Genomic DNA, 15,548 nt, shown 5'->3' with positions numbered 1-15,548 from the left:
ACCTGGGATGTTCATCCTTTATTACTGAAATCTTTTGTAACCCCATTATTGGCATTTTTCCATCCTTCAGGAATCCCTTCTGCTCCTCCAAAAAAAGACAATTAAATGAAAGGTGTTGACAGAGGAGGCCAATAAAACAGGCATGCACAAGCCCCCCTTGTTCTCTGTGCCATCCAACCCAGATTCCCGTGTGCCACGTGGCAGGAGAAAGCTAGGAGTCCAGAGCTCTGCATAGGAGAGCAAGCAAAATATCTGCCAGAGCAAGTTTCTTTTTGCTTATTTAAAAAAAGGTGAATACTCCCAAAATAACTAGAACTGACTGCACGGGATAAAGTGAATTCTCATTACTTGTGGCTGTCTGGGGGACAAAAGCGTTTTCATTTATGCAACTTTGGGCCAGTTCTTGATGCTACTCAAGACTTCTCTCTGCTCCAAGTTTTTTACATCTGGATATGTACACATGCGCATATGACTTCGGCAGAGAAGAGGAATCAAAAAGCAAATTCTTTTATAACACAGCAAACATGCACTTCGTATAAAAGAGATGATGTACATGGGGTGGACTTTTTCTTCCCTAAACAGCTTGGAGTCTGCCTAGATGCAGGGAGGCATCTCTCCTCAGGCCCCTGAAGTGCTGAAGGCAGCGCCCCATGCAACGTGTCCTCCTCCTTCATTCCGTTTCTGGAGAGGCTGATGCAATTCCAAGGCGCGGGGCTGGGCCAGGGCTAGGTTTTTGCACCATAGTTTACTAATGCTCCAGGGTGGCTGCTTCTGCAGCGCCTGGTGATCCTAGAAATCTTGCCGCCTGCCGCTCAGGAATAATGAGCTTGCGGTCACCGGCTCGGAGTGCCATTATCTGAATGGGCCCTGCATGCCAGTCGGGAGCGCTCACACCTCTCAGGCCGCGGAGGAGGACCCGGTTGACTTGATACCACTCTCCTCCAGGAGGTGGTCTCGGTCCTGTACCTCGGCTCCATCTCGTAACCAGGCAGGGATCTCAAAATTGAAATGAAAACGGAAAGGGAACCGACTCTGTCCCTCTTGCCGAGTGACTGTTTCCACCCTGTCAATCCCAGCCAGACATCCTCAGCCCCGTCCCGGTAGAAGACAATGGCTCGCTCGACAAGCCCCATTCAGGACCCTCCCCGGACCCTTCTCCTCACTCTCCCGGTTTTAAAAACGTCGTCCTGGCCTTTAGCAAAGTAAACACAGCTGCCCTCCCTCAGCCCCGCCGCCCGGCCCACCCTCTCCGGATCTGCAAAGCAGCCCCCGGGTGAGAGCCGGGACGCTCACCTGGCCGGTGGAGAAGCGCCGGAGCGCCTGGTTGCCCTGCCACAACATGCTGGAAAGGAGCGCTCGTGCGGGCGGCGCAGGAGGCAAGCGGGAGGCACGCGGGGACGGCTCAGCCTAGGCGCGGCCTGCAGCCTCGGAGTCCCGGGCGAGTCCCGGGACCTAGTTCGCGGCCCCGCCCCCTCATCTGTCAGGGCTCCCGCGGCCAATCCCGAGCGACTGGGCGGGGCGTGCTCCAGTCTCCCGGAGCCACGCTGGTGCCCAGCCCGAGGGACGGCTTCTGGCGGCTGCCTCGGTGCAGTCTCACTAGCTGTGGGAATCTTCTCCCAGTTACTCACACCCTCTGAAGTACATAAGGATCTGCCTTAAAAGTCAGTCTGACACCCCAGGTCATGCCCTTAACACAGTCCTGAGAAGACAACAGGCAAGTGCGTGGAGCCACGAAAGATAAACGGGTGAGGGCACCTTCGCGACGTAAGGATCCTGATTCCTATCTCGTAGTCTGACAAGAAGATTTAATGAGAGATTGTGTATAAAGCACCTGGCAAAGGGCTTGGCACAGAGTTGGTCCCGAAAGATGATAGACAAATAGATGGGTAGATAGATGATAGACACCCGACAGCCTTTTCCCTCACCTCTCTGAAGAAACGCTCAAGACATGCTTTAGCTGAGCACTTGTCTCAAACAGAACTCCTTAGCCTGGCATTCAAGACCGTCTGTAGTTTGGCACTTACTCTTATTTCTCGCTGCTCTTTTGCACATGTAATTCATTGTGACCACGGTACTTACCTATTCCTTCCTGGACAACGTTTCCCAGGAAAGCTTGCCACCTGTCACTTGTCACCATCTAGGCATGACCAAATTCCTTCTCTTCTTAAAGGTATAGCTCAAATGCTGCCTCCTACAGGTATTTTTCCTGATTCTTTCCTCCCTAAGCTCCTTACTTCCTCAAAGTAATCTTTCACTCCTCTGAACTAGGAAGGATTTTTGTCTATGCAGCTCTTATGAAGCCTCAGTCTGTTACTACTATTTATGTAGCAGTCATCTTCTCTACTGGAAGCCCTTTGCAGGCTGACTCCATGCCTTATTTATCAAGATTTACAGTACTTAGCACTAAGTAGAGCTTAGAAAATACTTGTTGAGAAGGTAGGAAGGAAAGAAAAAGAACCACTCTTTAAAAAATTTTTTTTAATTGAAGTATAGTTGATTTACAATGTTGTGTCAATTTCTTCTGTACAGCAAAGTGACTCAGTTATACTCAGTTACATATATATACATATTCATTCTAGAAAAAGAACGATTCTTAAAGCCTGGAGAATTGTAGCAAACATCCAGGGTTTTGCTTTAGGAACTGCCCCTTGACAATTCACCCCATTTCTCTGACTGCATTTCTGTGACTTCTTGCTTCTCTTAAACTTCCAAATATTGATATTCATTTTATTTGTTCTAAACCAGGGAGGGTGGGCAAGGACTGTGGTTTCTCCTGAGTGAAGATTCCATAGTTATATACTCCAACTCCCAACTTTAGAAAATGAGCTTATGTTTGCCCAAATATAAGAAAATATGCATGATGTCTAAGAATTTCTTCTTTAAGAAACAAAAATGTAATCCTCTTGATAATTGGAGGTTAGGCCAGATACAACTAGAGAGTTTGACAAACAAAAAATTGCCTGCCGGGCTTCCCTGGTGGTGTCTGCCTGCCGATGCAGGGGACATGGGTTTGAGCCCTGGTCTGGGAAGATCCCGCATGCCGCGGAGCAGCTAGCCCCGTGAGCCACAATTACTGAGCCTGCACGTCTGGAGCCTGTGCTCTGCAACAAGAGAGGCCGCGATAATGAGAGGCCCGCGCACCGCGATGAGGAGTGGCCCCCACTTGCCGCAACTAGAGAAAGCCCTCGCACAGAAACGAAGACCCAACAAAGCCATAAATAAATAAATAAAAATTAAAAAAGAAAGCAAAAGAAATCTGAGTGAAGTATGGTCTTAAAAAAAAAGAATAAATAGCCTTTAAAAAAAAATTGCCTGCCAACCTAGACTTCTCTTGCCAGCAAAAATGGAGATGAAATAAACTTCAGAAACAAAAACTTGAGAGACTTTGTCATCAGCAGACACACAATAAAGGGAATATTAAAGTATCCTTCAAGCAGGAGGAAAATTACCTACTTGGAAGCTCCGAAATGCAGGAAGGAATAAAGACCAACAAAAAAGGCAAAAATGTGAGTGAATTTAAGTAAACATTGACGATATGAACAATAATAATAATAAAATCTTGTAGATATATATATCCACAAGATATATATATATATATATATATATCCATGAAAGTATACAAACAATAATAAAAAATTGTTGGATAGGGACTTCCCTGGTGGCCCAGTGGCTAAGGCTCCACGCTCCCAATGCAGGGGACCCAAGTTCGATCCCTGGTCAGGGAACTAGATCCCACATGCCGCAACTAAGAGTTCACGTGCTGCAAGTAAAGATCCCACACACTGCAACGAAGATACTGGCACAGCCAAATAAATAAATAAATAAATATTTTTAAAAAGTGTTAGATAAGTTGGGAGGGTTGGGAGGAATGGAATATTCTTTAGGCAGAAAGATAATAATCCTAGATGGAAGCTCAGAAATGAAGGAATGAAGAGCTTTAGAGAGGGTAAATACAAGGACAAATTTTAAGTAATATTGTCTAAAATGCTTCTAATAATGTTCTATGGAGTTCAAAAATATGTATAATTAAAATACATGACAACAATAGCATATGATTTTCAGGGAGAAAAGGTTAAGTTAAAGGTTCTAAGCTTGCAGCATTGTCTTGGAAATAATAAAAGTACTAATTTATGTTAGACTTAATAAGTTAAGGATGCACATTATAATCTCTAGTACAACCACTAAAAGGATAGTAATACAATGTATAACTACCAAGTTAATAGAATGTAAAATTATTAAGACAATAAAATGATAAAAAAATCAATCCAAAAGAAGGCAAGAAAGGAGAGAAAAAGGAACACGGAAGAGGCGTGAAAAATAGAAGGAAATTAGTAAGATGTTAGATTTAAGCCAGTAATTGCGGTAAATGAAAATGGACTAAATTTTTTTTTTTTTTTTTTGCGGTATGTGGGCCTCTCACTGTTGTGGCCTCTCCCATTGTGGAGCACAGGCTCTGGACACGCAGGCTCAGTGGCCATGGCTCACGGGCTTAGCCGCTTCATGGCATGTGGGATCTTCTGACCGGGGCACGAACCCGTGTCCCCTGCATCAGCAGGTGGACTCTCAACCACTGCGCCACCAGGGAAGCCCCAAAATGGACTAAATGTTTTAATGAAAAAACAAAGATCATCAGGTTGGTTAAAAAACAAAACTCTGATGAGAGAGACTCATAAAATATAAAGATTCCAAAAGCACTCATAAAATATAAAGATTCCAAGTTTTTAAAAAAACACTCAAACACTAGCTAAAAGAAAATGTTAATCTGACAGGAAGATAAAAATTCTAAGTTTGTATACACTTAATAACACAGCCTCAAATTTTATAAAGCAAAAATTACAGAACTTCAAGGAAAAATAGACAAACCTGTAACCATACTTGAAGATTTTTTAAACATTGTAATAATTTTTTATTGAACTATAGTTGATTTACAATGTTATGTTAATTTCTGCTGTATAGCAAAGTGATTCAGTTATATATATATATATTCTTTTTAAAATTTTCTTTTCTATTATGGTTTATCACAGAATATTGAATATAGTTTCCTGTGCTATACAGTAGGACCTTGTTGTTTATCCATTCTCTATATAATAGTTTGCACCTGCTAACCCCAAACTCCCACTCTGTCCCTCTCCCACCTCCCCCCACCCCATGGCAACCACAAGTCTGTTCTCTATGTCTGTGAGTCTGTTTCTGTTTCATAAAAGTTCATTTGTGTCATATTTTAGATTCCACATATAAGTGATATCATATGGTATTGGTCTTTCTCTTTGACTTACTTCATACTTGAAGATTTTTAACATACTTCTCTTAATAACTGATAGAAACAGGCAAAATATTAGCAATGATACATGAGATGATTAATGCATTTGGCCTAATTAAAACACCTAGAAGCACCCAACTACCAAATACACATTCTTTTTATTTATTTATTTATTTTTAAAACTTTTATTTGCGTTTATTTTTTGCGGCATTTATTCCCAGGCCATAAGTTTTTGTTTCTTCTGGGATGTCTTTTTCTTCTGGGCAACCTCCTCTTCTGGTTTAGGAACAATCTCTTCTTTTTCAGTAAGGATCATCTCAATGTGGCAGGGAGAGCTCATGCATGGGTTGATCCAACCATGAGCTCTGTTAAGTCCTGTGCTGCATCCTGGGGGCTTTGTTCACCTGGATGTGCTCAATGACCAGAGAATCCACATCTAAGCCCTTAAGTTCAGCATCACTCTCTGCATTTCTGAGCATGTGCAGTAAAAATTCAGCACTTTTTTTTGGGCCACCGACCTGAGTCCAGCTCCACTGTTTGGCCTGGGCACACTTACCAGCTCCACCATTGTAACGACGGAATGGCACACACTACTTTAAAGTGACATCCTTCAGATACTTGGTGGCTTTTCGGATATGCATACCCTTACTGGCCTGGGCAGTTTCACGAGTGTTCTGAAAGTGAACACGAAGATTTGAATCTCTTTACTTGCATGAGTTTGTGGGGTTTTCTGAGTCAAGTGAATAGCAAACCATTTTTTAGAGGTCACCGCGAGACACTGGACCTCCAGAGTTGTCACCGACCACAGCCTGCCTGTACCCCTGCCAGCCCCATTCCCAGCCATCGAGCCCCTCTGCGGCCCGCAGAGGCCTGAGAGCACGGGGCGCCAAGCCAGGGACTCCAACACATCCTCCTGCACGGAACTCTGCTCCGGAGGGTCTCGAAATCAGCACCGCCAAGGCCAGGATGGCAGCGATAACCAGAGGATTCACCACTTGAGAGAGAGGCCTCACATTCTTTTTAAATACATACAAAGCATTTTCAAAAATTCACCGTATGCTAGGCTATAAAGAATGTAAATCATAGAGTTTGACTCTGGCTATACTGGAATGGAGCTAGAAATCAATAACAAGAAGATAATTAATGTAATCGCCACTTCTTTGGAAATTATGAAATACACTTCTAAATAATGATAGGGGGAAGTCACTGGAAGAGATGGCATGTTCTTTGTTTTTCCCAGTGTCAGGTGTATGAGGGAGCCCTGGATCTGCAGACATTCCCACATCTTTGCTGAGATGAAGAAAATGAGAGAAAAAGTGCCTAGTCTAGAGAAAAATGAAGAAGCAAAGTTGAAAGCGAGCTATCTTCATCTGAGATGAAAGTCTGGGGCCAGAGCTCTTGAGGAAATAGTTGCAAAAAAGCCTTTTAAAAAATTCTGAGAATTACAACATGGATAAGGCAAAAATGAAGATCAAGCAATTTCTTTTATTATTATTATTATCAAGGTATAGTTGATATACAATATTATATGTTTCAGGTGTACAAAAAAGTGATGCACAATTTTTAAAGGTTACACTCCATTTATAGTTATTATAAAATACTGGCTACCTTCTCTGTGTCGTACAATATATGCTTGTAGTTTATTTATTTTGTACACAGTAGTTTGTACCTCTTAATCCCCTGCCTCTATCTTGCCCCTCCCCGCTGAAGATCAAGCAACTTCTGCAGCCTCAGATGAGACATAGGTGTCTAGGGACCATGTCTCCTACTCGACGGGAATTTCCAAACAGATACCATTGCTGTGGCTAGTGAACTGTCTGGCTGAGTATAAGAACTGAATTGGGAATCTTCTCATTTTTATTGTTTCTTCTTAATATATTACTTCTCAGCTATTTGTTTCCTTTCATACACTATGTCATTGGGACAGCTTGATAGGTAGCAGTGAGATGTGCTGTTTCTTGAAGGGGTATAATCTTAAAATTTGAAGGTGTATAATTTTTGGATTAAACAATGCACCAATGAAAAAGACACATCAGAGCAGTATAAAGTAATTTTCTGAAAACAACTGTATATATTTCCTATTTTCTAGTGTAGAACTAGTTCTAACAAGTAATAAGCAAATTTTATGATTTTAATGTTTTGGGTTTCCTCACTTAATTTTAAACTTCTAATATTTTTCTTATTTCATATAATCTCTATTGTTACTTTCCTCTTTTTCTTTTTGGATTTTGTAAGACAGAAGTTTAAGACCACAAAATAGAAGACATCACATATTTCAAGCAGATATGAAAGACTTGTGTCCCTGTAGTTGAACTTGATTTGCCTTAAACTTTGTTTCATTTTTAAAAATAGAATTTTTCCTGGGCAATATTTGCCTATTCTGCTGTAACCTTGTGTGACCCTAATGCTTACGTAAGAGAGCCCACGGTACCTAGTGTTTGTCACTTCTGTAGTGTTAGAATATCTTTTTGTTTTTGTTGAAGATGTGAATGAAGTATGTACATGCATAGACTGTTGAATTCACTTTTGTGCCATTTTTGTAAATACAGTAACTTGTACAACTTTTTGCATATGACTGAACTGATTTCACACATTAGGTGATAGATGATGTGCAAAGTGGAAACCCAAGAATTCCCACAAAAAACTCTGTGTGTAGAGCTGTGTATAGTAAAAGTGATTTATAGTCTTGAGCTTCTAGAATATCACACTGAAATCTTTACTCAGTCTGCCATGGATAAGTGTTTACTTTTGTGACTGATATCTGTGACATTCAGGGGCCTTGTTCAAATACGATATGTTGCTCAGGGATCTATTTTGTCCTAGATAGAACATTCATTCAGAATTTTATGAAACTGCGAGTCATAATTTATAAACTTTTTAAAAACATAAATTTATTTATTTGTTTCTAGTTTGGGCTGAGTTGGGTCTTCGTTGCTGTGTGCGGGCTTTCTCTAGTTGCAGCGAGCCGGGGCTACTCTTCGTTGCGGTGCACGGGCTTCTCATTGTCATGGCTTCTCTTGTTGCAAGACACAGGCTCTAGGCGCATGGGCTTCAGCAGTTGTGGCACACAGGCTCTAGAGCGCAGGCTCAGTAGTTGTGGTGCATGGGCTTAGTTGCTCCGTGGCATGTGGGAATCTTCCTGGACCAGGGATCAAACCCGTGTCCCCTGCATTGGCAGGTGGATTCTTAACCACTGCACCACCAGGGAAGCCCTAATTTATAAACTTTTTTAAACATAGAAAAATTTTACTTTCATAGTCAACTTCAGGACTTTAGAATAAAATTCTAGGAGTTTTCATACTCTTGTTTGGTTGCTTATTTGACTCAAACTGATGTGCAGCCATTTTTGCTATTTGGAAACATAGCTGTGTGTATTTATTTATTTTGAATTTGTTCTACTGAATATTCTATGTTATTCATTTTTAGAATGGTGTTTTCTTTATAAATTCTCATTTTAATTAACACATTCTTGAACCTGTATTATTATTAATGTTTGATTATTGTTTAAGTGAAAATAACTTCATGATAAAACAAATACTTGAGAGCAGTGGCCGAGGAATCTACAACAGGAAGAACTGGAGTTAGGGGCCAAAAGGCAGAGCAACCAGCAGATTTCAGCAATCTCATGGCGGTACAGAGAACAAATGGAGTTTGAGCAGCCAGGACTTGAGCCAAGATCTTGGCAATAAGGGAACTACAGAGGTGAACTTAGCTCCTGACACTCACTTGATTTCTGCTTTTTTTTTTTTTTTTTTTTTTTGGCTGCGTTGGGTCTTCGTTGCTGCGTGCAGGCTTTCTCTAGTTGCAGCGAGCGGGGCTACTCTTCGTTGTGGTGCACGGGCTTCTCATTGCGGTGGCTTTTCTTCTTGCATAGCATGGGCTCTAGGCGCCCAGGCTTCAGTAGTTGCAGCACGCAGGCTCAGTAGTTGTGGCACGTGGGCCCTAGAGCGCGCGGGCTTCAGTAGTTGCAGTGTGTGGACTCAGTAGTTGTGGCACGTGGGCTCAGTAGTTGTGGCACGTGGGTGCAGTAGTTGTGGTTTCTGGGCTCTAGAGCACAGGCTCAGTAGTTGTGGCGCACACAGGCTTAGTTGCTCCATGGCATGTGGGATCTTTCCAGACCAGGGATCGAACCTGTGTCCCCTGCATTGGCAGGTGGATTCTTAACCACTGTGCCCCCAGGAGAGTCCCCTGACACTTGATTTCAGTTTCAGGTATGTGCTGATTCTTAAGATACATGGATTAGAGGCTATAGAACCAAGCAGAAAATGGCTAAAAAGCAAAGCAGAGTTTCCAGTACCCAGAAGTTGGAGCTGAACATCTGTCAGAAGGAGGTAATTCAGGAAACAACTCATCCCTCTCAACTGATACTCTTGGAAGGCATCCCCTGAGTGTAATCTAGAGGTAGAGAAACTGCTGTAAGGCTGCAGCCCAGCCTCATATGAGCTCAGCCCTCACTGTAATGAACTGATCTGCCCTACTTTAGTTGCCTGCCAAAAAATAAGGTCAATCTTTTCTGTAGAAAGATAAGATCATCTAGAATCTCTGTAATTGTTTATTTTCCTGCATTCAATCAAAAGCCTTCAGGGACAGCAAGAAAAATGGCCCAAAGAAATAAACTGTATCATATGAGAACTGCTAGGGTAGAAATGACCACCACCGCTTTCATATTCCCACCAGTAATCTCTGTGCAATAAATAAATAATATATTGTTCCATCATGTCTTCCCCCACCAATTCATGTCAATTTTAAGGACAAGTGTTCAATAAATAATTTTTGAGTACCTACCATGTTCTAGGCTCTGTGGTAGTTGGTGGGCATGGAGAGATGACGAGACAGAAGATTCGCTTCCCTCATGCTGTTTATAGTCCAGCAGGGAATGGCAAATAAGCGAAGTTGATCAGTGCTATAAAAGATGAAACAGAGTTTTATGGAAACACAAAGCAGGAGGACCTAACTCAGGGCTAGTGTGCTGATCAATCTTGCACCCCAGTCCTCAGCATAGTTCTTGACACATGGAATGTATGTTTATGGAACACAGAAATCAATGAATCTAGTGACTGGATAGAGGCTGAGGAACAGAGAAAGGAGTGACTAGCTCAGTTTCACATCATAAGGGAGGATTTCACAAAAGATTCACCACCCTGCCCACTATGACCCCCCTCACACTAAAAGGTAAGTTTTGAAGGGGAAGAGTTTACCAAAAGATAAAGGTGGAAACAGCATCAGAGGTACAAGAAACAGCAAGTGAAAGTTATGAAGGAGAGAAAGAGCACGGTAAGATCAGAAAATGCTTTCTTGATGGTAACTGGGATAACCACTTTTAAACCTTTAATTAGAAGCAAAATACATTTTTTAAAGGAAATATCATGCAAAAAGCCCAATACATTAAGAAATAAAAGGCAGGGGCAAGGGGATCCTCTGAGTGAAGGAGAGCCCTTAGTCCCCTGCTGTGACCTCCAAGGCACTTCCAGGAAGAGACTTTGTTAAGCTCATTTTTCTTTCTTTCTTTCTTTTTTTTTTTTTTTTTTTTTGCGGTACGCCGGCCTCTCCCGTTGTGGAGCACAGGCTCCGGACGCGCAGGCTCAGCGGCCATGGCTCAGCGGCCCAGCCGCCCCGCAGCATGTGGGATCTTCCCAGACCGGGGCACGAACCCACGTCCCCCTCATTAGCAGGTGGACTCCCAACCACTGCGCCACCAGGGAAGCCCGTTAAGCTCATTTTGTAAGCCACTAGTCTACAGAGAGTATTCGCTGGAGTCAGGGGGAGTAGGCCAAGATGGAGAGGTGGTGTGGGGTCTCACAGGGCCTGTATACCATGCTAAGTAGGTGACGGAAAGCATTGAATCTTTTTCTTTCGCTCATTACTAAATATTGTAAAATGCCAAAATGTATAAGAACAAAAACATCAAATCATCAATCCCACAGTTCAAGGATAACTACTCAACATCTGGGTCTTTTTCCTCACTGAAGCATAGTTAAGCAATGCAGGGAGGAAATTCCATTGCATTTTAGGAAAATGCTTTTCTTAACAGTATGGAAGGTGGTAAGTGACACCGGAGGCCGTTTAAGAGAAACTGTAATAGGCCAAACAAGTCATCCCCATTACAGTGGGAAGGACAGAGGGATCAATTTGAAAGACATTGTTAAAGTCAGCTGAACCCTGTGACTGACGGAGGGAGGGAGAATGAGGGCTTCTGTGGGAAATGAAACCATTTACTAAGACATGGATTGCACACAGGATGAGAAGCAGGTTTTGGAGTGGAAGCTCATGAGTTCACTTGTAGGCGAATTGAATTGGATAAGATGCCTGTGGGAAGTTCCTGTGGAGCTATCTAGCTGACTACAGAAAAATCATGAGGGATATACCTAACACCATTGTGAATCTCAAACTTTGGTAATAGAGAAAACTTTCCCTCACACTCCTGAGGTTCTCCAAACCATATTCCTGCCAAGTGAATTTCTTGTTTAAATCATCACCCTTCAAACTGATCACCTTTCAAATTTCCCCCCCAGTTTTTTCTCTCTTTTGATAATCTTCATTTTGATTAGAGAAAACAGTTAATTGCATAATTCCTTTGAGAACCTGTAATAAATTATTAAAATCTTAGAAGCTCTTTTATCCTGGAGCCTAAACATAAGAAGCATCTAAATAATGAAATTGTTCTAAAAGGAATTTTGAAATGGTGGTCTTTTAAAAAAAATCATCCTACTGTAATAATCAAATAATTATTTGCTCTAGTACCTGGCAAATAGTGACAGTGTGATCTGCTTGACTGCAAATGACCAAATGGCTGTTTAATGTAATGGCCATGTAATGCTTGTGCCTCCCGCCATCTGAGCCCACATCTTGGGATAACAGTACTCTGGTTTTCATGTGAGGATCTGTTTCCCCTCCTGTCTTAGGCCATGTGGTTTCTATGAAGTTACCTCTTCCCCTAAACCCCCTTGGAGCCAGGGGTGGAGCACATGATCTACACTAAGCCAACCGGGGCATCCCTCTCACCCTCTTAATTACAATGATTGGTTAAAAATGTGCAAAGTATCCTTGTAAGGCTAATCAAGGCCTACAAGACAATTCTGGGACTTCTCTTTGAGCTATCAGTTAAGCATGCTCTTTATCTCTCCTTTGCTGGATGTGGCATTGTGTTGATATGAGCCTGAAGTTGCCAAGGGCTAGCATATGCAACCTGAAGAATGTAGCAAAAACTGCAAGAGATGGAAGAGAGACAGTGAAAAGTCAAGACCTGACATCATTTGAATCCTAGAATCCTAGAAGAAGGCCAGTACCACCACTATGTTTTAAAATTAACATACAGTAAAATTGACTTTATTTTTGGTATACAGTTCTATAAGTTTTAGCATATGTATAGATTTTGTATAAGGAACACCAGAATCAGGATACAGAATAGTTCCATTCCCCTAACACTGCCCCCCCAAATTCTTGCCCTATCCCTTTGTAGTCATGTCTACCAACCACCCCTGAACTCTGATAACCACTGACATGTTCTCTATCCCTGTTGTTTTACCTTTTCAAGAATGTCAAATAAATGGACTCATGTAGTATGTAAGTTATTAGACTGGTTTTCTTCATTCAGCATAATGCCCTTGAGATTCATGCTAATATTTAGAAATTTTCCATTGTGGTCAGAGAATATAACTGTAACATTTCAATCCATTTAAAGGTACTGAGACTTGTTTTATGGCCTAGCATGTGGCCTGTCTTGCTGGGTATTCCTTGTATAGTTGAAAAAAATGTCTATTTTGCTATTTTGGGGTGAAATGTTTTATAAATATCAATTAAGACAAGCTGGTTGAGAGTATTGTTCAGTTCTATATTCTGTCTACTTGTTATATCAAATACTGAGAGAGACGTTAAAATGTCCAATTATAATTATTTTATCTATTTCTTCTTTCTAATTCTGTCAGATTTTAGTCAGTTAAAATTTACCACTTGTAAAAAAAAAGTAAGTTCATTGACATTCTGGATTCTGTTACATTCTTAAGAAAATTATTGTGGCTTTAGTTTAGAAAGAAGTAAATTTGCCTGGACTCAAACCCTGTAGAGTGTAGTAGCTTATATTTCTGCTTAGTTTTCCATTTAAACAAAGATTTGGCCAATGTTTTTGCTCAGATTATGGGGTTCACCCTCTTCGCTATTCCCCTAATGATCAGTTTTCCCTTCTAAATGTCAAGCTACTGTCTCTGCTAGCCCTGTCTCTGTTCTCTGCTATCTTAAACCCACAGGGCTTCAGCTTTTGCTGCCTGAGGTGCACATCTGTTGGGGAATATATGTTGTCAGAGGGCAGCAAACACACCTCTCACCCAGTGCTATTGTTTTCCAAGGACTCCTGATTGCTATTGCAATATTTCAGCAGGTCCTGGGCATGTAGTTGAATGCAGCCAAGGATTTTGGCAGAGTTTTTACTCGGATTTTGGATCTTTTCCCTTCTGTGGGTCCTTTGTTTCAGGACTCCCTCCCAAGTTTCCAAGTTCTCTTCTAACAACCTTGAACTTAGTTTGCTACCACCTTGAGCCAATAAGACTTTAGTGTTGGGACTTCCCTGGTGGTGCAGTGGTTAAGAATCCTCCTGCCAATGCAGGGGACACGGGTTCGATCCCTCGTCCGGGAAGATCCCACATGCCGTGGAGAAGCTAAGCCCGTGCACCACAACTACCGAGCCTGCGCTCTAGAGCCCGCGAGCCACAACTACTGAGCCCGTGAGCCACAACTACTGAGCCTGCATGCCATAACTACTGAATCCTGCACACCTAGAGCCAATGCTCCATAACAAGAGGAGCCACCACAACGAGAAGCCCGCGCACCACAAGGAAGAGTAGCCGCTGCTCGCTGCAACTAGAGAAAGCCCACGTGCAGCAATGAAGACCCAACGCAGCCAAAAATAAATAAATAAACATATATACATATTAAAAAAAAAAGACTGCAGTGTTTCACTCCTGTATTTGAAAGTGTGAGGGACACTGTCAGGTAAAAAGCCACAGATTCATAATTATCACCAGTTGCTGAGTAAATTCTGTGGTTTCTGCCTAAATTCATTGTCTTTCAGATCTTTAAAACGTTATCTTTATTATATTTTGTCTACTTTTCTTTGTTATTAGCTGCACGTGGGTTCACGTGACTGCTTTAGGCTGCCACCAGTGCCTCTTGAGAAGGACATAGAAGTATCTTTGTGGATTACTTTAATATGTTGATTCTAAGATTTTTCTAAGGTAGTTATTTTTTTAATTAGGTTATTTCAACCCACTTTGTAAACTAAAACTTATGTAGAAAAACATATATATGTATGTGTGTATATGTATATTGTTCATTTTGCTCTTTTGGAGTTAAAACAAGGGTTGGCAAACTTTTTCTTAAAGGGCCAGATCGATATTTTAGGCTTGTGGGCCGTATGGTCACTGTTGCAACCACTCAACCCTGCCATTGTATTGTGAAGCAGCCATAGACAAAAATGCAAATAAAATGGGCATGACTGTGTTCCAAAAAAAACTTTATTTACAAAATCAGATAGTGGATCTGCTGACTGTACTTTGCCAATCCCTAACTAAAATTATCTTAATAATATATCTTATCAGACAACTGGGCTCTTTGGAAGATTTTAGTCACTATAGTATATCAAACAGAGAAGGTCCTGATTAAATACTGGCGGAAGAAGTGACTATTTAAAAAGCCACTTTATTAAGTGATTTTTTTTTCCACTTACACATTCTTTAACCAACAATGCCACCTCCTAAGAGGAAATAATTTTCCTGTAAAATGAATATTATAGAGCAATTGAAAAAATAATTATTGGTTTATTCTTTCAACAAATATATATAAATATATATAGTATACCAAGCAGTATACTTGGCATTGAACTGTATCAAAGAGACATGGATGTTTATAGAGTTTATAATCTAGTGGGAGAGATAAGCAATGATTAAGCAAGTAACCCCCAAATAAATGATCCAAAGTTTTGATGAGAGCTACAAAGGAAAAAGTATACAGTGAATTTCATATAATAGAAGTACCTATTTGGGCTTGTGTAGTCAGGGATGTCCTCACTAAGGAAGTGATATTTAATCTGAGATATCAAAGATAACTGGAAGATAGCCAGTGGGGGGTAGAACTTTCCAGGCAAAAAGAGGGCACAGTATGTGTACAGGCCTTCATGTGAACAAGAGCTCAGTTTGTTGGAGGAACTAAAAGACCAATGTGGCTGGATCATAATGAGTGAAAAAGAAAGAGCCTGAAGAGGATGCTGGTGAGGTAGACAGGTTTTTCCTATAGATGC

The 15,548-nt window shown here is 41.5% G+C and overlaps 1 protein-coding gene and 1 pseudogene across 3 annotated transcripts in view; both read right to left on the bottom strand.

Annotated features, from left to right (window-relative positions):
- Positions 1–1,452, bottom strand: part of ALDH1L2 (aldehyde dehydrogenase 1 family member L2) — a 57,898-nt gene extending 56,446 nt beyond the window's left edge. Inside the window, exon 1 of one of the 2 annotated variants that reach the window (XM_081250034.1) lies at positions 1,294–1,452. In XM_081250034.1, the coding sequence (XP_081106160.1) occupies positions 1,294–1,341 (48 nt within the window). In that variant the 5' untranslated portion in view covers positions 1,342–1,452. The remainder of the gene's footprint in view (positions 1–1,293) is intronic. The other variant, XM_081250033.1, reaches the window with a different exon arrangement.
- Positions 1,453–5,448: 3,996 nt separating this feature from the next.
- LOC308624973 (large ribosomal subunit protein uL22-like) lies at positions 5,449–6,015 on the bottom strand (annotated as a pseudogene). The gene has a single exon. The product of its transcript is annotated as a large ribosomal subunit protein uL22-like (transcript).
- Positions 6,016–15,548: the final 9,533 nt, after the last annotated feature.

This window comes from Mesoplodon bidens (assembly GCF_964165515.1).
Source record: "Mesoplodon bidens genome assembly, chromosome: 11".
Lineage (NCBI taxonomy): Eukaryota > Metazoa > Chordata > Mammalia > Artiodactyla > Ziphiidae > Mesoplodon > Mesoplodon bidens.
The sequence above is the reverse complement of the archived record's forward strand: the minus strand, read 5'-3'. Positions and strand labels throughout refer to the sequence as shown.